At 50.8% G+C, this 24178-nt stretch overlaps 1 protein-coding gene across 5 annotated transcripts in view; it reads right to left on the reverse strand.

Annotated features, from left to right (window-relative positions):
- ADCK1 (aarF domain containing kinase 1) overlaps window positions 1-24178 on the reverse strand; it is a 155542-nt gene that overhangs the window by 76510 nt on the left and 54854 nt on the right. For 4 of the 5 annotated variants that reach the window (XM_033850775.2, XM_033850771.2, XM_033850774.2 and 1 more), the window contains one exon: window positions 6981-7139. The exons of the other annotated variant lie outside the window; for it this stretch is intronic. In XM_033850775.2, the coding sequence (XP_033706666.1) occupies window positions 6981-7139 (159 nt within the window). The remainder of the gene's footprint in view (window positions 1-6980; window positions 7140-24178) is intronic. 5 annotated transcript variants of the gene reach the window in all.

The raw sequence follows: 24178 nt of genomic DNA on the forward strand, positions 1-24178 counted from the left end.
AATTAATACTTCCTTCAAGGTAGAATAATGAAATCATTCTCCTATAGGGCTATTGGCTCACAGTAGGAAAAATAAATTATGAGCCACACAGAAATGTAATAGAAAAATTGAGAGTCACATAAAAGTTTGAAAACTAGTGACTGCTATTTATGATAGCAAAAAAAAAACAAGGGGGGGGGGAATTATCATCATCCAGGCATAGGCACTGCGCTATGAGGCACTTTATATACATGCTCTCATTTCTTCCTCTTCTTGTCCATTTCACAGAGAAGGGAATCAGATCCAAGAGGTTAAAGCATTTCTCAAGGTCACATAGCTTTTAATTTCAAATGCGGGACTTGGACCCACATGTTGGTTTTTTTTTTTTTTTCACTTCTTTCTTTATGCAGCCCTGTCTCAGGCAATACAGTACAGGACAATACAATAGGAAGCTTGAGATAAGGCATAAAAAGAGCTTTGTAAACTGTAAAATGCAACTGAAATTCGAGTTACTGCTATCAAGTTATTATATATTATAAAAGAAATAATGTTCTATGGAAAAACAGGACACTAAATAGAACGCCTACACGGATGTGAACTGGTAAAAATGGATGTTCGACAAGGATCGAAAATCAGTTCAGAGTGCTGCAAATAGCTTACCATTCATGGGGTTTATCTTTGTTCTGGTAAGTTATTAAAGTGCATACTTTTTAGAAAGCAGAATTACAGGGTGAAGAGAAGTTTCCATGGGATGGTCCACATCTCTGGGGCTTTTAAAAATGTATTTAAAAAAAATAAAATCAGCTGTTGGATTCTGTGCCAACACAAACATTACCTAGCCACCCACTGTTCAATCAACACATTCAGAAAAGAAACAAGATGACAGACAGCATGCACTGAAAATGTTGTTCAAAAAAAATCAAAACCATAACTGTCCCAGGTCTTTACTTTTAGAGTCCCTTGGTATGGGCTGGATGACATCAAATGGTGGGTGGATGGGATTCTGGTGCTCAGATCAGAGAGTTCTAGCCTAATGCTGCAGAGCACCTTGGGGACAGGTGGTACATGAAGGGCAGGGAGCCTGGCCATGAATTAGATTCTTTAGGGGGTGATAGAGCACGGGGGTGTTCATCATCAATTTCAGAAGCTTAAGGGATAACAGGGAGTGATACAGGATAGTGCTATTGGGACCTGGGAATGATGGTCTTACTACTGCCTCATGGGTCAACTGAGTCCTACCCTGTTCTCAAATGGTGAGCGTGGCAGTGAGACCCGGCCTGCTAAGCTCCCTGCTATCGTGGGCAGGCAAGAACTGCTGCAAAGCCAGCCCGCCAGCAGACAGACTCTGCCTCGTCAGTTCTCCCCTTGCTGCTGAATCACTGTTCCAATCTCTGGGCCCAATTAGTCTGGCTCTGGACAGCCACTCAAATCAATAAGAGTCACTGGCCGTGCATCTAGAAGTAGAGTTGCTCCAACTATTAAAGGGACAATATCAGGTGATAATGACAAAGCTGAAAACACCCTTGGCTGTGCCTTTCTCTTTTGTGCAAAGTCACCGACACCATCAAGTTCATCACCATTTACTGAGAGTCAGTCTCTGTTTCTCTAGCACTGGTCAACAGCTATCACCGAGACTATCCCCTTCCCCAAGAGGAGGAGACACAAAACACCAGCACATGCTATTGGGTGCCAACTTCCTGGCTAACAGAACCTCAATTTTCTGCATCTTTCTTGTCCTTCAAGGAAGGCAGGCCTTAGCCTGAGAAGGCAAACCATGATTGGTCTAAGCCAATCAAAGTGGTCCCAATCCTCCTGCCAAGACTGATTCAGTCTTGGGGATGTGGGCCTGCTTCTGGCCAATGAAAACTGAAATGAATTCTATTAAGGGGCTACTTTTTAATACGAGGGAAGAAACAGGCCCTCTCTGGCATCTGGATGTCATCTACTTGTAACAGCAGGAACCCCGCAGCTGTTTTGCAGCTATGAGGGGCACTACCTTAGAAGGACAAGCCAGGAAGCTGAGCTGTAAAGAACCTGGGTCCTTAAAAACCACAAAGAAGTGATGGATTAGTCAACCTTGAAACAGCTGACCCTATTTCCAGATGTCTTGTAATGTAAGATAATATAGGTTACTATTGGGGCTTCCCTGGTGGCGCAGTGGTTGAGGGTCCGCCTGCCGATGCAGGGGACGCGGGTTCGTGCCCCGGTCCGGGAGGATCCCGCGTGCCATGGAGCGGCTGGACCCGTGGGCCGTGGCCGCTGGGCCTGCGCGTCCGGGGCCCGTGCTCCGCGGTGGGAGAGGCCACAGCGGTGAGAGGCCCATGTACCGCAGGGAAAAAATATATATATATACACATATATATAGGTTACTATTATTTATACCACTTTTAGTTGGATGTCCTGATACATGCAGTTAAAACCATACTAACTGATATGGCTAGTAGCCCCCACCTCCTTATTCTCAAAAGTCCCATTTCTGCAAACCTCTATCCTTGCAGCAGATATGTGTTTGGATTTACAAGCCCACTTCTTAAACTGCACATACCCAGAGGTTAAGCCTATTAGCCACTCTCTCCTTAGCATGAACTACTTTAATCAGGTTTTCTTCCTCTCAAGACCAGGCTGTGGTCAATCACAGGGTTGGAGATGAGAGAGAGACAATAGCGGGCAGTGGGAGAGAAGCACGAGGACACACAATACTTGGAATTGGCATGAAAAGAAACACTAGAAGGCTCTTCACGGGCTTTGCCTCCCCTCTGTCTCTAAGTTTCTGGTGGCTACGATAGCCCTAATGCCTCCTAGAAATCATTTTTTTTCCTACCAAGCACGCTGGAGTATGTGTCATTCCTAAAATCAAGGCACCATTTAGGTCTGGACTTAGAAGAAAATAGTAATACTCATTCCAAATATAAAACCAAATGAGCTTTCCAGTTGGCGCCTCTTAGTTGTGAAGCAGAAAGGGTGACCAGATAGGACTTTTTTCCACCAGACAAGCCCAGCGACAAGGCAGTATCACTCTGTGCTGCTGCTAATGCTGACGGTCCATGGAGGCGGTGACCTCAGGCCTCATTTCCAGCTTCTCTCCTGAAGGCTGTGAGTGCGGGTCTCTGATCTGCCTCGCGATCCCAGCCCCAGCCACTGCGAAGGAGCCACTCTGTGCTCTGCACATAGTCACAGGGCTGGTAATTTCCAAGAAAAGCATCTGATGCTTATCTCAGGCCAGAAGATGCCAAATTTTTATTACTACTATTATTGATATCGACCTTATGGCCACCATTACTTAGGGAGCAGTGAGGCTCTGAGCAAAGAAAAGATGTCAGCTGTCCTCCCAGCCCCAGTGGGTCTGCTGGCACAACCGGGCAGAGACAGGTTCCCAGCTAATGCAGGCATGGCTGCTGGGTCCCAGGACACCCAGGGATCCTCCGAGACTCACAGTGCACTTGCATCTATGGCTGTTCCATAGCTACTGACTGATGCTTCAGAAAACTAAAGTTTCCAGGTGGCTGCCCAATGCCACTCGGCAACCCCGCTCCCGAGTCCCGGTCAGCTCCCTTTTCCACTGCACCCAGCAATATTCCAAACCTTCATTTCCCCGCTCGAGCCTCCATGCCACCTCCTACCCCCTCTTTCTCAGCAGATGGTCTTACCTCCTACTTCAGAGAAAAAATAGAGGCTATCAGGCTGGTACGACTCAGCTGTCCACTTTCCCCACCTTCCCCCTCTGCCCCACTCACTCGTCTGTACCCAGCCTTACCACCTTCCTCTAGCCTCAAGCAAAGGCTGCCAAAGCCTAACGTTTCCACCTGTGTCCTTGGAGCCCAATCCCTCCAGGCCCCTCCTAAACCAGATCTATCAGTTACTTCTCTCTCCTAAATCTCCAAGTCTCCGGCTCCACTGCCCCTTCCCCATCAGCTACAGCCTGCCCCAGGTCCCCGCCGCTAAGCCTGTGCTCTGCTCTAACCACTATGCAACCCTCCCCCACCATCCATGGCTAAACATGAAAAGAGTAGTCTACATTAACCGTCTCTGCTCCCTGAGGCCTAAATTCTCTTCCACCCCACTCACCCCACTCTCCCTGCTCTTCCCAAGAACTCTAAGTCACCAAACCCAAAATACTCTTTCCAGAGCTTCACAAATTTATATTGCATTTGACAACATGCCGTAATTCTGACAGATTATATTTTCCAAAATGGCTGCAACAATACCTCCCCCTCTAATGCTCTTCTGGAACCGTGCCACTCCCCCATCAGGAGGCAGAGTCTATTTCCCTGCCTCTTAAACCAAGGGGGACTTTGTGACTCTTGCTCTTACCAATAAAGGAGGAAGTAACCTGCGTGACTGCCACGGCTAGGTCATAAAACTATGATGTGCTTTCAGCCTTATTCTCTTGGGACACTCCCTCTTAGAACCCAGCCACCATGCTGTGAGGAAGCCCAACCAGCCTTGGAGAGGCCTTGGTGAGGGTCTAAGGCCCTGACCCACAGCCCCAGCTGAGCTCCCAGCCAACAGCCAGAACCAACTTGCCAGCCGTGTGAGTGGGTCCTCCTGTTGCAGTTAAGCCACCCCAGCTGGCGCCAAATAAAACAGAGATGAGTCTCCCTGCCACACCCTGCCCAGGTTGCAGAGTCATGAGCAAAATACACGACTGGTGTTTTAAGCCACTGCGTTTTCAGGTGGTTCATCACGCAGACTAGTGGTTGTATCAGTTGGGATGCTAGATAACTGACAGTGCTCTCTTCTCTACATTGTTCTCATTGGACATAGCTGCTCAGCCCTGGCTCTCCTCTAATCCCTCTGACCATGCCTTCTTAGTTCCCTCCGGAACTCATCCTCCTGGGCATGATGCTCCTCACAGCTCTTTCTTTGCCCCCTCCTTTTATTTTTACTCTATATAGCTTTTCTAAGTCATCTCAGCTACTGCCCCAGATTCAGCTCCCATGAGTCTCCTTGCTGATAAATCCAGAATCTGTATTTCCAGCCTGAAGTGCAGACCGACAGAGATCCTGATCTAAAACTGCTGACGGCAATGTCTTACAGAACATAGTTGCTCCGTCACCCACTCCACTTGCTCTGACATCCATCCCACCCCCTTAATCTCATAAGAAACTACATTCCCCAGGCTCCCTTGCCAACCGGCTTCCAGCTAGGTTTGATGGAATACAGGGGAGTGGGCGGGGGGAACAGGAGGAGGTGAAACACCCACTGCCTCAAACAGCATCTGTGGCTCCAACCCCAGGTGACAGGCCCGAGGTCTGCGATCCACTCCCCTCAGGTGCCCCCAGCACCTGGGCTCCAGGGAACCACCTCTCCTCCTTGTCCCTCCACCTGGAGGGTGGCAGTGGCTTCCCGCTATTGGTGACTATCTCACCATTCCACTTGGCTTCTCAGCAATTCCATGCCCTGTGAACCCCATGTTCTGTTTTAAATTCCCTCTGAAATACCTAGAGCAAGTTCTTTTTTCCCCCAACTGAATCCCGACTGATACACATCGTTAAAGGCACCTAAATTTAATCATTTAAGCCAGAAACTTACAATTTGTTTTCATTTTCATTCATACCAGTATTTCCCCCCATCCCATGTAAAGCTGGTCACAAAGTCCTGATGATTCCACCCTGTGAATCCATGCCTCTCCTCCACCCCCATTACACTGCCTGGGTTCGCATCATCTTTTCTCTCTCAGACCAAGGCTGCAGCCCCTCAATTAGTCTCCCTGGCTACAGTCTTTCTGCCTTCCAATACATCCTCCAGACTGTCAACAGACTTTTATTTCTAAGGCACATCTGATCACGACATTCCCCTGATTAAAATTCTTAAATGGTTCCCCACTGACTACAAAAGAAAATCAGATCTGCTCGGTTCCACAGTAAATACGTACTTACTATGTATACCATTCTGCGCCTGAGCCTGGAATACGAGGCCCTTCATGTTCTGTCCTGCCTACCTTCCCAGCCTCATTTGCACCCACGCCCAGCTCGTTCCATCTGAACCAGCTGAAGCTCTCCAAGCACACCCTGCTCCCCTAAGACTCGGGGCCTTCACACAGGCTGGGTCAACCTTCCCCTGCCCGGCTGTCTCGTGGGTGCCTTGGTGAAGCCCCCCTGATGCCCCCAACATTCCAGGCGCAGGGCTCCACGGCACTCTGCAAACACCCCTTTGACGGAGCTCATAGTCAAGGGCTGTTTTGTGTACAAGCCTGTCTGCCCCACTAAATGGGGAGCTCCCCTGAAGATGAAGATGCAGGTCACTCACTCTTGTGTCCTATGTACGTGTTAAGTTTAGCCAAAGTGAGCTGGAAGAGTAAACTAAGTGTCCAAAGTGAGGAAAGGGAACCAAGGAAAGGGAAAGAGAAGAGGAAGGAGAAGAACAAGCTGGCAGGGTAGGCAGACTGCTGACCTCCATTGGGGGTGCTGGCTACCGCCCCAACCCGGGTCGCTCACCCTTTTTCCTTGCTCCAAGCATGGAGCTAGAAAGTCCAGAGGCACAGTCCCCACTACAGCTGTCCCAGGGCCATTTTAGGGCAGACACGTTTTGTTCATTCAAAGCAAAGTATCAGGGAAGCAAATGTGCCATCTGCATAAATATTTCTATGCGATCTGCCTGTCATTTCCATATCCCTTGACTGACCACATGCTCCCTTTTGTTATAATTTAACAAATTAGCAAGTAACTTTTTCTACCCCCAAGGAAGTCACCTGTGGGTCGTCTCATTTCTACAATATCCCCCTGAGGTCTCCTTGGCCCCAGCAGATGCCCACCGTGTTCTGAGACCACCCACAGACAGTTCCCAGGAATGAATCAAAAATCAAGCAACCCTGCCACGGGTCCCCTGGTCACAGCGCTGTCATGACACCTCCTTTGTGGTCTCAAGCTCTCGTCTTTCACTCTGCTGCTCAAAGGGCCACACTCCAAACTATAGGCCTTGAACCAGTTTCACTGGGACTGCCTGGATCCCAGGGAAATGTAGAACGAGTATGAAGGAAGGGGAAGGTGGAAGGCTCTCACCTCCATCAGAAGAATGTCCTTTGAGCTCTGAGCCTGCACCTTTGGGTGCTGGACCTTCACGGCCACCGTCCGCCCATCATGCAGCACCGCCTTGTGGACCTGGGCCAGGGAGGCAGCTCCCAGAGGGGTGTCATCAAAGCTCATGAACAAATCATGAATCTGTCAAGAGTGGAGAGAGGACAGAGCAATTAAGATGACGCAATTCAGTGAGAGGGGCCAGGAGGATGGGCCAGGGCCAGCACTGCCCAGTGCCCCCAAGACAGATTTTCTCCTCTATCAATTGCTTTGCCTGGGCCCTTTAGTGCCACGGAAATTCACACCAGCCACCAGGGCAGGGAGTGAGACAGAAAACACACGTGGAGGGTGGGTCTCATACCTGTGCAGGGGTACCCTGAGCACCTCCATTTAAAGCCAAAAGAGTGCCATCTCGAGTGTTCAGAACCGTGCGTCATCCACCTATTTAATTACTCACCATTGTGTCTCCGAGGCTCTCACATATGGATATGATCAAAAGTTAACAGAACCTGGGCCCAGGGCAGCCCAAGCCCGGGGATCCGATGGAAGATGTTCCAACCCCGCCAATCCGGAAAGCTCAAGGAAGCCCAGGCTAGAGGCTCCAAACCCAACAGCTACCACTTGTCGCTGCCTGAGCCTCAACATGGGTCCCCAAGTCCACTCCTGACCCAGCCACCTGGCAGAGGTCTCTGCACACCAGAGCCCTGCTTTCGGTCTTCAGGCGTGATGCCACCCCGAGTACCTTGGGCAGACCCCTGCCCCTTCCGCCTCACTTTCTCTGTGAAATGGAACATATACCCCTTACTCTTCCATCTTCTCTTCCTTTCTTCCTCCCCTCCTTCCCTCTTAGAAATGCCATTTCTCCTGAAGGAAAGGTCTGTCTGACTTGAGTGGTCAGATAGATGGTCCAGACATGAATATTCTACCAGATGGGAAGAAGGGCCCCAAAAGCCTTTTGCAAAATTGTCCAGGTCTGAAATTCTCATCCCCTCCATTTCTTGAATTCCCTGTATAGCCTCACAATTCTGGAAAGGCCAGACATTCACTCACACACACACACACACACGCACGCACGCACGCAAATGTGCATATGTATGCCACGTGCCTCCGCTCCTTCTCACACCACCCAGGCTCTCATGCTGAGGTCCACTCAGTCCGTGCCCCTGCTGCCTCTCTTCGTCCCCCTTCGGCAGCAGCCACTCCATCCTACCCCTCAGCCCCTCCCCTCTCCTTGGACTTCAGAGGTCACACGACCCACGGCCACCACCCCATCCCTTTGTTTGCTAGGCTGCACCATCACTTTGCTAATCTCATCTCATAAATCACTCCCTCCAGTCCTGTCATCATTTTGGTAGCTTTCACTAACTCCATGCCATTTATCAACATCCTGCGGGGGCCAAAGGTCCAGGCAACACGGGAGGGGCCTACCTTTTTCTGTCACGGGAGATGGGTACAGATTGGCCTCCCGTCCCCCTTCTTCCTTATTGGGTATTTATTTGTACCCCTCCTATTGCCCCCTTCCCCAACTTGCCTTTTTCCCTCCCTCGTGAGTTCTGGGCTCCCTAAGGGCCAGATTCTTCTCACATCATCCGCCTGAATCACCCTGGGTCTCTCCACACAAGAACGCTTTATCCTGGACCTGGGCTTAGACTAAGAACGAAAGGGCCGTCAGCCCTATAGCGCATTAGAACATCAGCTCCAAATAGGCAGCAATTTTTTTCTGTTTTGTTTGCTGCTGACTTCCCTACAGTTAGAACAGGACTGGAACTAGTCAGTGCTAAACAAATACTGTTGAAGGACTGAATCCACTATTCTTTCTATCGGAGAGGGATTGTATCAACTCTTTCCTCCTTTTGAAATGGCTGGACCATCCTACTCCCACACTGCTACTATTCCAAAGGCCTCACACATGAAAGCACATGTCACGAGTGGGATTTACCTAGGTGGACTCCACCTGTTACTCCAGAGTGGGGTGAGGCCCTGGCCTGATCATTCAGAACCCCAGGTACCTCAGGCCACACTGATTACATCAGAGATTGACCCAAGTGGTCCAATCAGACTCAATTGTTTTACTTTTGCTTAAACTGTAGAAGTGCTTCTCCTTCTTTCTGCTCAACTTGAAGCTGAAAATTGAACTTGAAGCCTGGAGCTACCAGGGGTCACACAGTAGCAACAAAGAGGAAAGCAGAGTCAAGAGAGAGAGTGAATCCTGCTCACAATGGCTGAGCCCCTGGTCTAGCCATGCCTGGATGCCCGCCCTAGAATATCTTTTTTTTGCTGAAGGTAGTTTGAGTTGTTTTCCGTCACACACAACTGAAGGGGCTCTGACTGACACAGTGTGTTCTCAGGCCCCAGCGGGGATAGATGAAAGAAACCTGGGCATGGTGCCCGGTACCCCCAAGAGGCCAGTACGTGAGAGTTCCATTTCCTCCCCACCCTCTTGCTGGGACTGGGATCCAGGAACCGAAGGGAGATGGAACTTCAGCAACATTCCTGTCCGTAACATAATGAGATCAACACCACTTCCTTGGAAAGCCTCTGGTAATTCCTGAAGGAGCACCAAGGAGAATGTTTTCTAGAGAAAAGCTGTGAACTCAGACCCTCACCTCCGGCAGCTAGGATGGGCAAGGGGACCTGGGGGTCATCTGACCCCACTCCCACCCCAAGCCTCCGCCTGGCTCCCTGGGAACACTTGCTCATTCTCTGAGAAGGACAACCAGTCTTCAAATCAGAGTCATTGCAGGGACGCTGCAGAGTCACTGCAACTGAAGAGTGACGTGGCATCACTGGGGCTGTGTGGCAGGAACAGCTGCCAGGAGCGCTGCAGGGGGCGAGGAGGCGGGGGGAGGAACGCGTCAAGGCAAGCACGTCCCAATCTTCAGGGTAAGAGGAAGACTGGTCCCCCATATCCCCAGGGAATGGGGAGGGGGCCTCCCACAGTTCCCTGCTCGCACCAGGGGTCGGGGGGGGGGTCCCAAGATACCACCAAAGCCCAGGTGCCCATTCAGCACCCTGAACGAGGCCCAGCTGTGAGGACTTGCCCAAATCCTCAATTTGACCAGTGGAAGCAAAGAGGCATGGCAAGTGAGGATGCACTACCCATCGGCGCAGGGAACCTGCTGGGCAGATACCCCGCCCACGCCACCCCACCCATGCACTCCCACCACCTCCGGGGTGCCCCTGCAGCCATCCTCTTCCCCTTTATCAGGAAGCACGTCAGACACCCACACCCTCCTGTGCTCACACACACTCACACACAACACACACACACAATTATTGATTGCTAGTGACTGTTCCTAGCCGGCTTATAAAAAACCGTAATTAAAGATTGGGGCTACAGGCTGTAATTAAATATGAATAAAGTATCTCTAAATGGAACCTTGATTCAAAGTGTTCGCTGGAAGTACTTTATGCTGATAGAGAGTAAGGAAAAATAGACCCTGTCCCGAAAGCAGAATTGTACCCCTCGTGCAGCTGAAACAAACGTCACCCCCCTCCAATCAGGCCTCATCCCCCAGACCTTTAGCAGAAACCATTAGCAGAAACAACCTGCAGCATTTGCAGCAATTAGATTCAAGCAGGGCCCTCAGCTGCCTCCAGTCACTCGCAGAAACCTCTCTCCCCTTCTAAGGCTTTCTTTCCCCTGTTCTTTTTTTTCTCCCTCTGGGTCTGGCGGCAATATCAATTAACTAAAACAACTACATTTTAAAATGACGTTATGTGATTTTTAATTACTGTCAGCCCATGATTCAAATATATCAATGTCCCTGTCTGGAAAAAGAAAAATAATCAGGGAAAAAGTTTCTCTAGCTTTGTATGGTCTGGGGAGGTGGGGGGGGGGTGTGTGTGCGCGCGCGTGTGTGTGGTGTGTGTGTGCGTGTGTGCGTGTGCGTGTGTGTGTGTGTGTGTGTGTGTGTGTGTGTGTGTAAGGGGTGGGGAGAAGGGCAACAAGAAATTTGTCACCTCCTAGGGGCTTAGCTCACCAGGGGCTCAGGTTAAGACTTCAGCACGTCTATATGACATGATGGATGTTAACTAAATTTATTGCAGTAATCATTTCACAATATATGTAAGTCAAACCATCACGCTGCACACCTTAAACTAATACAGTGATGGATGTCAATTATATCTCAATAAAACAGGAAGAAAAAAAAATGTCAGCAGACTGCCGTCAGCTGGGGTCCAAGAATCAAGAGACCACATGACGTGATGCCCTAGTACTGGGCAAAGTGAGAGACCCTCCAGAAAATCAACCAGGAGGATTCCCATAAAGCCAGGTTACCGGGCAATGTTTCCAAAATGCCACGTTAAGCAGCCAAGCACTGGCCAGGTCCTCATTCAGCCCAAAATAAGGAGGCCGGAAGTCAGGACCTTCTAGAGAAGCCTCAACATGACCCCTGGGGGGAGTTTCACTTGGGTCTCTTAGCCAGCCCCACCAGAGCCTGCAGCCCAGGCAGCCCCAGCCTCATGGGGACTGGCCCATCAGTCACAAGATGGGGGATGTCCCAGATTTTCCAAGATGGTCCAATTTCAAATACTCTATCCTGTTGTCCCCATGCTCATTCACATCAGACATATTCTGGATTCAGAAACGACATCACCAAAAGATAATGCTAAGAAATCCAGCACACCCTGAACTGGCCAGCTCCGGATGTAGACAGAAGCAAATCCAGGCCTTGGTGCCAAGGCCAGGCAGTTCCCACTTAGGAGCCAGGAAGACTGCCCAGGGCACCTAAGCAGGTTACCATGGCATCAGCAGCAAACAACATCTGGCTCTCAAGGTCTTGAGATGGCCCAGCCCACACCTGGCTGGGTGCCAGCAGCCATCCACTGCTGCCTGATGGGGGGAAGGACAAGTCCCCATGCTAATGAAGTGGCTGGAGTGAACCATACCCACCCCAGCCTGAGGCAGACAATAGAGCTCTAGCTCGCTAGGACTCTGCCAAAACACTGATGTCTGATGTCTGCCTTGGGCAGAAAATCCATCCCTCCTCTCAGCACCAGGAACCCCGACACCTCACAGTCACCCTATCCGCTGATACCCCATTTTGCTGCAATTCCTGCCCCTCAAGTAGGGGCTGGACTTAATGACCCACTCCTAGCAAACAGCACATGGAGGAAGTGACGGTGTCCAATTCCCAAGACTGTCACCAAGATGTCCTCCTTGCTTTCTCTCTTGGAATGCTTGCTCAGGAGGAAACAAGCTGCCATGTCACGAGGACACTCAAGCAACCTGTGGAGAGGTCCACGTGGTAAGGAACCCAGGCCTCCTGCCGACAGTGGGCCATCTTGGAAGCAGCTCCTCCCTCCCCACTCAGGCCTTCAGATGACTCTACCCCAGCTACCATCTTGACTGGAACCTCACGAAGAGACTGAGCCAAAGCTATCCAGTAAAGCCACTCCCAAATTCCTGACCCGCAGAAACTGTAAGATATCAAATGTCTGTTGTTTTAAGGCACTAAGTTTTGGGGTAATTTGTTATGCAGCAATAGCTGATTAATGTACCCCAAGCACACCCTGCCAGACATCACGAATCCATCACAGCCTTCGTTCCTGCTGGGCCCAGATGATGCCTCAAAATCTCTCTCAACCCAGGGTTCCGCGCAGCCGCTACCAACCGACAAAAGTTAACATATGAAATGAAACCAACTTGCCACTTCTTAGCCTAAGCCAATGAATATTTACTGCAGGCCCATCAAATGACAAACACCATGCTAGGAACATGGGCCAACAAAACAGGCAATCCCTAGCCATGAGGAGACCTTGGTGCAGCCGAATGTCCTACTAGAAAAAGGCGACAGCCTCTGAAAAACACACCTGCATTTTAGCAGTACCTGCTGGAGAGAGTGCCCCCTGCCCAGTACTGCTTAACCCAACCCTGAAAGGACCTTCAGGCAAGGTAAGAAGAGGGGACCCCCAATATCGCCATGTAGACGCTGGGGGGTCAGGGGAGGGGACAAGGCATCCAGGTGTCTCTCCGTCTCCCCACTCAATAGCTGCCCTGCCTCAAGGTGGGTGCAGCCCCATCTCCAGCTTCCCACTCAGAACAATTTATTATAATAAAAATCGTAATGACGATAATAGCTCAAGGACACCTAGAACCTGTTTTCCATGGAATCTGTGTTATTTCTGGGGTTCTGAAAGATGAAAGTGTTGGTTCTGCAGAGCCATTAGCTATTGCTACTGCCAAGCTAGGCCAACAGCAGAACCCGAGGCCCTTCTCAACAAGGGTCCTCCCCAGAAATTACAAAACAGCATTCCTGTCTAAGTTCTTGTAAGGAGGCTGGCACAATGCTAAACTCTTACCAATTTGCTGAAGAGCCTCCAGGTACAGGACAATCATCTACCTGGCTCTGCCGAGGGCGTCACAGGTCAGACCAAGCTTCTTTCCTCCTGCAGGATGGTAACAAGTAGCTGACAGAAGGAGAAGCAAGAAGCCAGGAGCAGCCCACCCTAGGATGGCCATGGGCACGCTCCCTGGGAATGCCCACCTGCTGGTCAGGACAGTCGGATCTGAGAGGCAGCAAGGCATAGTGATTCCAATGCCAGCTCTGGGTCAAAATGCCCCTACTCAAGTTCTGGCTCCAAGTGCATCAGCTTCGGCAGTGACATAATCCCTCTGTACCTCAGCTTCCTCATCTGTAAAATGGGAATTTGGGTACCTACCTCATAGAGTTGTATGAAACAACATACATAAAGGGTCTAGAATAGAGCCTACAGAAGACCCCCAATAATTGTAGCAGGAGTAGTGGGTGCCCCATCTGATGCCTCCATGAGGAGGACACAGTGGTCTAATGAAAAGAGCACTGGACAAGGAGGCTCTCAGGTCTGTTCTGTCAGTGAGTAAAAGCCACCACCCTCTTTCACCCAAAGACGCCTAACTGGTCTGCCCACTCATGTTCCTTTCTGTGCCAAGCCCTCTTCCCCATACAGCTAAGGGGAGTTTTCCAAACATAAACTGATCACGTCACTTCTTGCTTCAACTACTTCACCAACTTCCCAGGGCCAAAATCTTTAGCACGACCCACAGGGTCTGACCCTGCCTACGTGTCCTGCCCCTTCTCCTCCCTCTGCCCTCCCCAAGCTCCATCTGCCCTGAAGAGATGGCCTCTTTTGACCACCAGCATATTCCCTCACTGCCCAGGGCCTTTGCACGTGCCATCCCCTCTGCCTAGAAGGAATGAATAGGAATTCTTCATCGAGGGAAGAATGCTTCAAATCACAGCTCAACTGTCACCTCCTCAGGGAAGCCTCCCTGTGTACATTCTCAGAGTTCATTGCCTTCCTCAAGAGCAATTACACAACTGCACTTTTGCCTCAATTTATATTTGCTTCATCTCCCTCTTTCCTTCTAGATGATAGACTTCTGTTTTGCTCAGCATTGCATCCAAGGCACCTGGCACACAACTGGTGCCCAGTATGTATTTCCTAGTGAATGAATGATTTCCCCATCCTCTTCCTGGTGAGGGGACTCCAGGCCTTCCAGCTGATCCAGGATAGCTAAAACACCTCCCGAAAGTGGCTACAGTTCCCTCAAGGTGGCTGGGCACTTCGAGAGCTGTGGGTAGAGGGACTCTATGGAAATGTTGTGATAATAATGATTAATAAAAAGCAGATAAACACCCAGTGTGGCCGGCCAGCCCGGAAAGCCATCCATTAGATCTGTCATTCATTAGAGGTGGGGGAGGGCACAGTCCAATCAGATCTTCTCAGTTTAAGCAAACCTTCTGTAAATTGTAGGCTGCAGGCACTGACATTTGATAAATTATTGTTCATAACCCACCATTGGCTGTCATAAATCTAATCTTTCAACATTTCCCATCTTAATAACTTGTCCAGCTGCACAGGGTGACAGGTCTATGTCTCTGCCTGTGACAGAGATCTCTGGGGTAAAGATACCAGAGATCCTAGGCAGTGCTGTATGAAGTTGAGGACTCCCACAGCCAGGGCCCCACCAGGGCAGGCATCCCCTGGGTGATCAGAGTACAGAGGTGATGAGCTGTCCGTGGAGCTGCAGAGCGCCCGTGAGTCAAGTGCTCACACCCCATCCCAGGGTCCAGAGACGGGTGGTGCCAGGAGCTCAGACCCAAGAATCGGGCAGGTTGAGCTCTACACCCTCCACCGCATGCCTGCCCGTGTGAGGACTCTTCCTTGAACTTGAGCTTGGTTGGAATAAGGGATGTCAGGATATCTTTGCTCTGCAGGCACTGAATGCTCAACCATGGGTAATTCCTTGTATTTGCATAATATCTTGCTCTTATGTAATTCTCAACCCTCTCTTAAGGTTAAGGTAGAGGAGATACAATCACCCCCATTGTACAGAGTAGAATATATTCCCTAAAGGTCATTCGTTTATTCATCCAACAAATGCTTATTGAGTGACTACTATGTGCAGGGCCCTGTGCTGGTCAGTGGGGACTCAATGGGGAGTGAGTCCAAATTGGGTACGGCCACCAGCCTCCGGAGTTACTACAGGAACATGAAGTCCAATAGGGAGACAGGAATTAATCACGAGATCACAAAGAAAGATAAACGGCCAGCTCTGATAAGTGCATGAAGAGGGAGGGTAGCTGGTACCATAAGAGCCTTTGTCCAGAGGATTAAACCCAGGCTGGGAGAACTTCTTGGAGAAGGAGACAAAGAACTGAGCTCCGAAGGATGAGGAGCCAGTTCACTAGTTAACTAGCTGAAGAAAGGAAAGAGGAGTCTTCCAGGCAGAGGGGACAGCCTGTGTGAACCATGAATAAGGGGAATAAGGTATGGAGACAGCAGAGAGCCAGAGAGAAGATGACCACCAACTCCCAACCTGGAATCCAGGCCCACTTGGGCTCCCCGGGTCTCCCCCTGGTTGAGGAGGTCCTCAACCACAGCTCATGCCCACGGTGGAGAAAGCCAGGCCACAGTGACTCGCATTCATACTTCTAAAACCAGATGGGCTCACCCTCACGAAACCCCAAAGCCCTTCTCCCAACAACCTTCAGCTGTTCCTACACCCAAAAATATAGGAAGGGAAAAACTAAAGGGCTTCCCTGGTGGCGCAGTGGTTGAGAGTCCACCTGCCGATGCGGGGGACGCGGGTTCGTGCCCCGGTCCGGGAGGATCCCGCATGCTGCAGAGCAGCTGGGCCCGTGAGCCATGGCCGCTGAGCCTGCGCGTCCGGAGCCTGTGCTCCGCAACGGGAGAGGCCACAACAGTGAGAGGCCCGCGTAGTGCAAAAAAAAAAAACAACTAAAGCCTAAGCATTCTTTGCTTACAGCGGCACCATTTGCTGTCAGGACAGACTTCCTTAGCCTTTGGGAGGTGGCGAAATAACACACAGCAAATGAGCCCAAGCTGCGTTCCTATGCCTCGGAGCCCCAAACAAGAGGGTTCACGTACCAAAGCCCTTGTGGTCTTTCTATAACACCTGAGCGTGTTCCATCCAATAAGAAGTTTCCCAGATTTACTTTGCATGTGACAGAAGCAGTGCCCAGGAATTTTAGAGGGAGGTAAACCCAGACTTGCTGTATCTACGGGGAAGATAAAGCTCACATTTGGGGGAAACCACGCACACGCCTGGCTAACCCTATCTGCCAACATATAGCCAAGTGGCCTTGGGCAAACTGCTTAGCTGCACTAACGTTCTGCAAATGGGAGTGATAATAATGCCCATTGGTAGGGGAGTTCTAAAGGTTAAAGGATATTATGCATCTAGAGCAGGGGGCCAGGAAACTATAGCCCATGGGCCAATCCAGGCCACCGCCTGCTTTTCTGTAGCCCACAAGAATACGTTTTTACATTTTTAAGAGAGAAAAATCTAAATAATAATATTTTGTGACATGTGAAAATTACGTGCAATTCAATTTCCATGACCATGAATAAAGTTTTATTGGGACACAGCATGCCCATTCATTACTTATTGTCTGTGGCCACTCTCATCCTGCAACGGCAGAATTAAGTAGTTGCAACAGAGAGTGTGTGGCCTGCAAAACCTAAAATATTTACCATCTGGCCCTGTGGTAGGCAGAAAAATGGCCCCCTAAAGATGTCCATATCCCAATCCCCAAAGGTGTGATGAAGGTAAGACTCTTGAGATGTGGAGAGTATCCTGAATTCCCATGTAGGCCCAATGGAACCACAGGGTCCTTATAAAAGGGACGCAGGAGGGTCAGCGTCAGAGCAGAGATATGACAACAGAAACAGAGGTGAAAGGACAAGAGAGAGAGAAAAATTTTAAGAAGCTATGCTGATGGCTTTGAAGATGGAGGAAGGGGCCACAAGCAAAGGAATGCCGGCAGCCTCTAGAAGCTGGCAAAGGCAAAGAGATTCTCCCACAGAGCCTCCAGAAGGAACGCAGCAGCCAGCACCTGAATTTCAGGGCTTCTGACCCACAGGACAACAAGATAATGAACGTGTATTGTTTTAAGCCACTAAATTGGTGGTAATTCGTTAACAGCAGCAATAGGAACCTAAAACAGGCCCTGAAATAGAGCATTAGTGTAACACTCTCAGTACAAGTCGGGTTTTATTGTTTTGCTGCATTTCCCAGGACAGAGAAAGGGCTAGAAAGCTGGGGAATGTGACAAGAGGTTGCACTGGCAGTGGGGGGAACACAGGTCAAGTGCAAACCCTGAGATGTGGAAACAGGAAGGGCACATAACTGCTTCCAGTTCTGCTGTGCCAGGTGGCACAGTCCTGTCCTCACCCGCTTCCCAGGGCAAGGCGTCCTCTGCTCCCCCAGCTGCCTCCTACATGTCATTCCTTCCCAGCCCCCAGGCCAAACCCTAAAACCTGCTTGGCTGAAACAGCATCTTCCCCTCTTCCCAAGGAGCTTCAGTCCTCACGCACAACTACCTGTCATCGGCTCACACACCAAAGATGGGAGGAGCAGTGGGGGCCCATGAGAGACCCCTCATCACAATGCTGATGACACAGTTAATTTGCAGAAGCTGTTCCAGCTGTTGAAGTAACAGCTTCTCCTTCTACAAAATCCATTACACACACACACACACACACACTCACTCACACACACACTCACACACACACTCACACACACACACACACACACACACACACAGCCCTAGAGCTCACGTCAGATTAGGGTACGTTTTTAATATCTGGAAACCAGGAACCCAATGCTGGATCCCAGCCTCTCAATGCTGAACCCCAAATTACTCAAACCCATGTGGACTCTCTGGCCTTCTCTGACCACTAAGGAGAGAGGGAGCCACTGTGCAAACCCCAGCCCTGTAGAAAGACCCTTCCCCAAACTGCTTGCAGGCTGACCTGCTAACACACTCTCCGCACCGTCCCCTCCAGTGCTGTGGTCAGAACCCCAGGAGTCCACTGTGGCACCTCCCTCTCCCTGGCCCCCCCCCCCACGTGATTCATCCTTGAGTCCTGTTGATTCAGCCTCCAAAGCACGTCTGTCCACGCCTCGTCCAAGTCACCATCACCTCTTGCCTGGACAACCACAGGAGCCTCGTAACTGGTTGCCCAGTTCCACCCTGATCCCCTGCAAGCCTGCAGGCTGGACTGCGCCGTCCTCTGCAGGGAGCCGGTCAGTGCCAACCTCGGCTGTCCCGAACGGGCCCAGCACCTCTCCAGCCTCACCTTCCAGGGTGTCTCTCTGTCCAGCCACTACCACCCCTTATCTGCCCCCAGGCAGGTCCACTGTCTTCCCCACCCTGAGGCCTCTGCATTCTCTGTTCTCTGTGCTGCCTCCCCTTCCCCTAACTACCCTCTGGCCTCAGCTTAATCCTCACGTCCTCAGAGAGGCCACCCAGCCCCACACTCAGAGCACTCCTCCTCTGTCGTGGCATTTATCACAAGTGTCTTTAGATTTTCACTTTCCTGGTCGCTTGTTTAGCATCTGCCGTCCCCACAACTGGATCATGAGCACCATGACGGCAGCTTGTTCATGCACGTAACCCCCGGCTCCCGCACAGCAGAGCTCAGTAAACATCTGCTGAGCCAATAAACGAATCAGCAAAAGATCGGTGACATCCTGGAAGGGAGGTGGAGGGTCCACACACGGGACCCCAGCCTGTGGGGCAGCCACACCACCCAGGCCCAGAGGTACAGGCTCCCTGGTCTGGCTCAGATCCAGACGCCTCCCTGAGATCCTCAGCCCTGCCTTTGCCCGTCAGCTCATGCCTCTCCACCTGCCCAAAGGCCCTCTCCAGGCCTCTCTGCTCGTTCTCCTTTTACAGCACTGAAGTCCCACTCAGGTTTCTCCTCTTTCAGAGAGCGTCCTAACTCACCCCTCCCTATGACCCTATTCACTGATTCCCAGAACACCTGAAAACTGTAGCCCAAACTTCAGAGAACTTTCTCTCAGCCTGTCTTAACCTCTCATTAAGTTACATCTACAGCTCATTCTGTACCTAAAATACAAGCTCCTCCGAGATGTCAGAGTTGTATGATGTCAATAACTCAAGGAGAGCAGCCCACACAGTACCTTTCTCTGACTCTGCCCTGCTTGTACTGCTGTGGAAAGTGTTCTGTCCTCCGAGTAGGGGGGTCTAACCCCACCTCTGCCACCAACCAGCAGCATGACCTTAGGGAAGTTGCTTCACCTTTTCTGGGTCTTAATTCCTCACTTGTAAAAGGAGGTGTCAGGGTACTTGATCTTTGAGTGCCCTCCCACTTCTATGACCCTGTGACACTGACCTTCCATCCAATGCTCCCCTAATTGTTCCCCAGCCCATCCCACCCTCTACACAGGCAGACATGCACCCATGCACACTACATCCAGTTCTCCACCTGGAGTCAGCTTACCCTCTCTGGTCTCACTCTCTCTCTCTCTCACACACACACACACACACACAGACACACACACACAGAGTCACCTCCAAAGTGGCACAGGCCAGGCAGCCAAGGCACCACTCCTTGAAGCTGGGCCCCTACAGCAGAACTCACCAGGGGAGCCTGGCCCGGGACATGGGCTTTTTCCTAAAGCTCCATGAATAAAGAAGCAGGCACAGCTGGCCTATTCATAATCAGCATAAAAAATTGATTAGCCCTTTCCAGATTAAACATTATTGTTTCAACGATGAACATAAATCAGGCGGACGTGGAGGGCTTGCCTCCCCCTGCTGCCAAGGAGCAGCATCAGGTAGACAGCGAACAGGGGCAGTGGGAGGAGAGGGGGGCTCCTAGCTGGAGAAGTCCATGGGGGAGCAGCCCACTCCCCCATCACCAGCCCCTGCCTGCACACACATAGGGGGAGCACCTTGTCCAGAGGTGAGATGGAGAGGAGAGCCTGATGACCTCCCAGCAGGCTCCTTAGAGCACCTCCTCAGCTACCATCTGATTGGCTCTTGAGGCAACATAGGCCCAGGGCCAGCCCAGGGCTGAAGGCAAGGGGGAAGACTGGGGTGATGTCAGAGGCAAGAGCATGGCCCTCAGAGGCAGACTGGGTCCCACAGGCCCATCAGCACAGCCTTGAACCAGCCCCTCGCCTCCATGAAGGGTATGCATCTCTGGAGTCAGACAACACTAAGGTTCAGTTCCCAGTTGAACCACTGTCCTGCTGTGTGATACTGAGTAAGTTACTTAGCGTCTCTGAATCTCAGTTTCTACATCTGGAAAAAATGGGGAAAGGGATACCTACCTCGCTGAGCTATTGTGAGGACTAAGTGAGACCTTGTGTTTGAAAACACATGCTAGGGAAGGAGAAAACACTTAATAAACATTCAGTTCCTTGACCTGCCAGGTTCCCCATCTGCCTGTCCTGCCTCCCACTCAGGAATGCTGGGAGAATCCATCAAATGCCAGAAGTATGAAACCTTGTGAAAAGCACAGGGGTCCTTACAGAGGACAAGGGAACGCAGTGGTTAGGAGCTTGGGTTCTGCAGTCAGCCCTGGCTCCTGCTCCTGACTCTGCCTGGTACTCTCTGTGTGACCTCAAGCATGTGACTCAACCTCTCTGGTCTTGGTTTGCTCCTCTGTAAAATGGGAAGAATAACAGTACTTCCCCTCATAGGGCAGCTGTGAGGATTACAGGAGATGATGCCTGCAAAGTTTGCCAGTGTCCCCCCATTCCCTCAGATCTTTCCTCCTTCTCTGGCCTGATTTGCAATTCTCTGTATTTGCATCTGTGCCTGAGGACTCCTCCTCCAAAGCCGCAGGAATTAACAGCCCTCTGGAGCAGCCATCACTCAGGAAGTTAGAAAGCTGGTGTATAAACACCCCACCCTCTCCTCTGGCTGTTGAGTGGGATGATTCTAAGGTGACTGTTTAGCACCGTTTCCCAGTCTCCCCACAGCATTCACCTTCATTCACCCACTGGCGCAGCTGGTTTAAGAGCACACAGCCACCGGCTGACTTCTCTTCCCTGGACCATGTTCCCACTTCCTACTGGAAGACCCTGAGCTTCCCACAAAACCACTTGCACTGGAACCCTTTTCTTGGAGTCATATTCTGGGAACCCCCAACTAGGATGAGCACCTCTCACGCCAGGAGCACTGGGCCAAGGTTGGCAATTATGTTCACTGTAGGATGGGGCAGAACCTGGGACTCCTCCAGATCATCGCTTCTCCACCAGCCATCACCAGTAAAGACAACTGCTTGGCTCACATGGACACAGAAACCACTGCGAGCACATCCAGCCGGCCCACACCACCAACCCCAGCCCTGAGGGTTGCAAGTGGAGACCCACCCCTTCTCCCTGGGAAGGGGAGGAACGGCCACAATTTCATTCAAGGAGAAGATGAGGACCCTGCAGTCCCTCCAGCAGTCCCAGAGGGCATGGGGTCAGCTGTCCGGCCAACTCCTTCAAGAGCAGTGACCGTGGCATTCATCCTCTGGCTTGTAGCCTCCTGACTCACTGCCCAGCTCGGGACACTTGCTCGGAGCTCCAGGGGGATGGCGAGAGAAGAAACTGGCCCTGCAAAGTCCCAGGAGACAGCTAAAAAAAGGCTCTGTAGGGAGAGTTCACCTCTGCCATATGCGGATGATGGAAAGAGCCCCTTCCCACAGCTCCTGCCTTGGGCCCCTCCATCCATCCTGCAATGTTGGCTAACTCTGCCTGAAATGTCTTTTTCCATCAGTCACGGGAGCCTGCACACACGTACGCACGCAAGCACACACACACGCTATTAGCTGATTTGACTTAACATTACTTCCCGGGGCCTGTGGCCACCCCCTAAAGCTTACACATGAAGGCCCAACACTTATGTCCACTCTAACGCCCTCCAAGAACCAGTCCCTCCTCAGGGCTGGCAGCTGGAATGCAGGAGGGGCAAGGCCTTAGGCAACAGAGTTCAAAGCCTGGCTCTGCTTCCTTTAGCTACGTGACTGTGGCTGTTACTTAACCTCTCAGGGTCTCTGCTTCCTCATATGGAAAATTGGAACGGCAAAGTCTATCACACTTGCAGAATTATTGTTAAGGGTTAGAAGCAATATCTGTAAAACATCCTGCCAATGTGTACTACACAGCAAGTACCAAATAAAAAGAAACCAACATTATCATCCACTGACATGAACATCTCCGGTTCTGCTGGCCTTACGCATCTTTATGCCTTCTTCTGCCTTGCTGCTCCCCACCCGACCCCAATTCTAAACCTTGGCGTTTAAATGAGGGGGGTAATTATCTTACAGACCCCACCTCCTCCGACCACAGTGATTGGTCCGTATGGAACAGACAACTGTATTTGCTAATTAGGGCTACCACACCAAATTACCACTAACTGGAGGGGGGCTTAAAACAACGGAAATATTGTCTCACAGTTCTAAAAGCCCAGCTCGTCTGCAGTCAAGGTGCTGGCAGGCCTGCGTTCCCTCTGAAGGTTCTAAGGGAGAATGCTCCCTTGCATCTTCTTAGCTTCTGCTGTCTGCCAGCAATCTTCAGCGTTCCTCGGTTTATAGTTACATCACTCAGATCTCTGCTTCCGTTGTCACATGGTGTTCTAATAAGGACACCAGTCATTGGGGACCACGCTAATCCAGTGTAAACTCATCTTAAGTTGCCTAATTACATCTGCAAAAACCTTATTTCAGTCTCAGGTTCCAGATAGACATGAGTTGGGGGGAAGAAGGGGGACACTTTATTTTATAAAATGAAACTAGAGTGGGGGGGGAATTCCTCCTGGGGCCACAGATGGAAAGAGGTGAGGCTGAGAGCTTCCAGTGCCAGGCGGTCATGGAGGGAACATGAATGAAGCTGACCTGCAGGAAGAAGTGGAGAGACAGAGAGAAGAGTCCGGGAAGAGCTCCCCAAAGGCTCAACTCCACCCCAAGCCTTCCTAAGATGTTGGTTACATTAGACAGGACACCTGCCTTTTTGCTTCAGCTCGATCAAGTTGGGGTTCTGATCCTCACAACCACAAAAGACCCAACGCACCCACCTGTTATGGGTTGGTTTGTGTCCTCTGAATACGCAGGTGTTAAAGTCCTAAGCCCCAGTTAGGGGGTTAGAACATGAACTTATTTGGAAACAGTGTCCTTGCAGGTGTAATTAGTTAAGATGAGGTCATGCTGGCATAGGGTGGGACCCCTAATCCAACATGACCGCGTTTACGAAAAGGGGCAATTCAGACACAGAGACAGACACACACACACACACGCACGTGTGCACACGCACACACACACATGCGCACACACACAGCGAGAACGCCAGGTGAGAGCGAAGGCAGAGATCAGGGTGAGGCTTCTACAAGCCAAGGAACCCTAAAGATTGGCTTCCAAACCCCAGAAGCGAGGGGAGAGGCAGGGAACAGATTCTCCCCAACAGCCCTCAGGTTACCATCCCTGCCAACACCTGGACCTTGGACTTCCAGTCATCAGAACTACAAGACAATAGAGTTCTCTTGTATAAGTCATCCAATTTGTGGTACTTTGTTACAACAGCCCTAGCAAACTAATACACCCCAACAAAGTTCCCTGTCATTCCAACCCCACTGGTCTGCTCTTGGCACAAAACAAGCTGTGGTCAGCCCTCGCCACCACACTGCCCGGCTTCATGTGCTGTCGTACTTTCCCTCCTTAAATCTTACTCATCCTCTAAGGCCCAGCTCAAGGCCCACCTCCTCCAAGAATCCCCTTCTGAACTTCCCCCAAACTCTTCCTTCATCAGCCCCACAGGTGAGGCCTTGATTGTTCTCTAATTAATCCCTTTGTGTATTGTTTTGTCTGCCTGGCTTTGGGGGGGGAGGGGGAAGGCAGGAGGGAGTGACGTGGCTTTGACATTTTCTGTATCCACT

This window comes from Tursiops truncatus, chromosome 2, assembly GCF_011762595.2.
Source record: "Tursiops truncatus isolate mTurTru1 chromosome 2, mTurTru1.mat.Y, whole genome shotgun sequence".
In the NCBI taxonomy this organism is placed as follows: Eukaryota; Metazoa; Chordata; class Mammalia; order Artiodactyla; family Delphinidae; genus Tursiops; species Tursiops truncatus.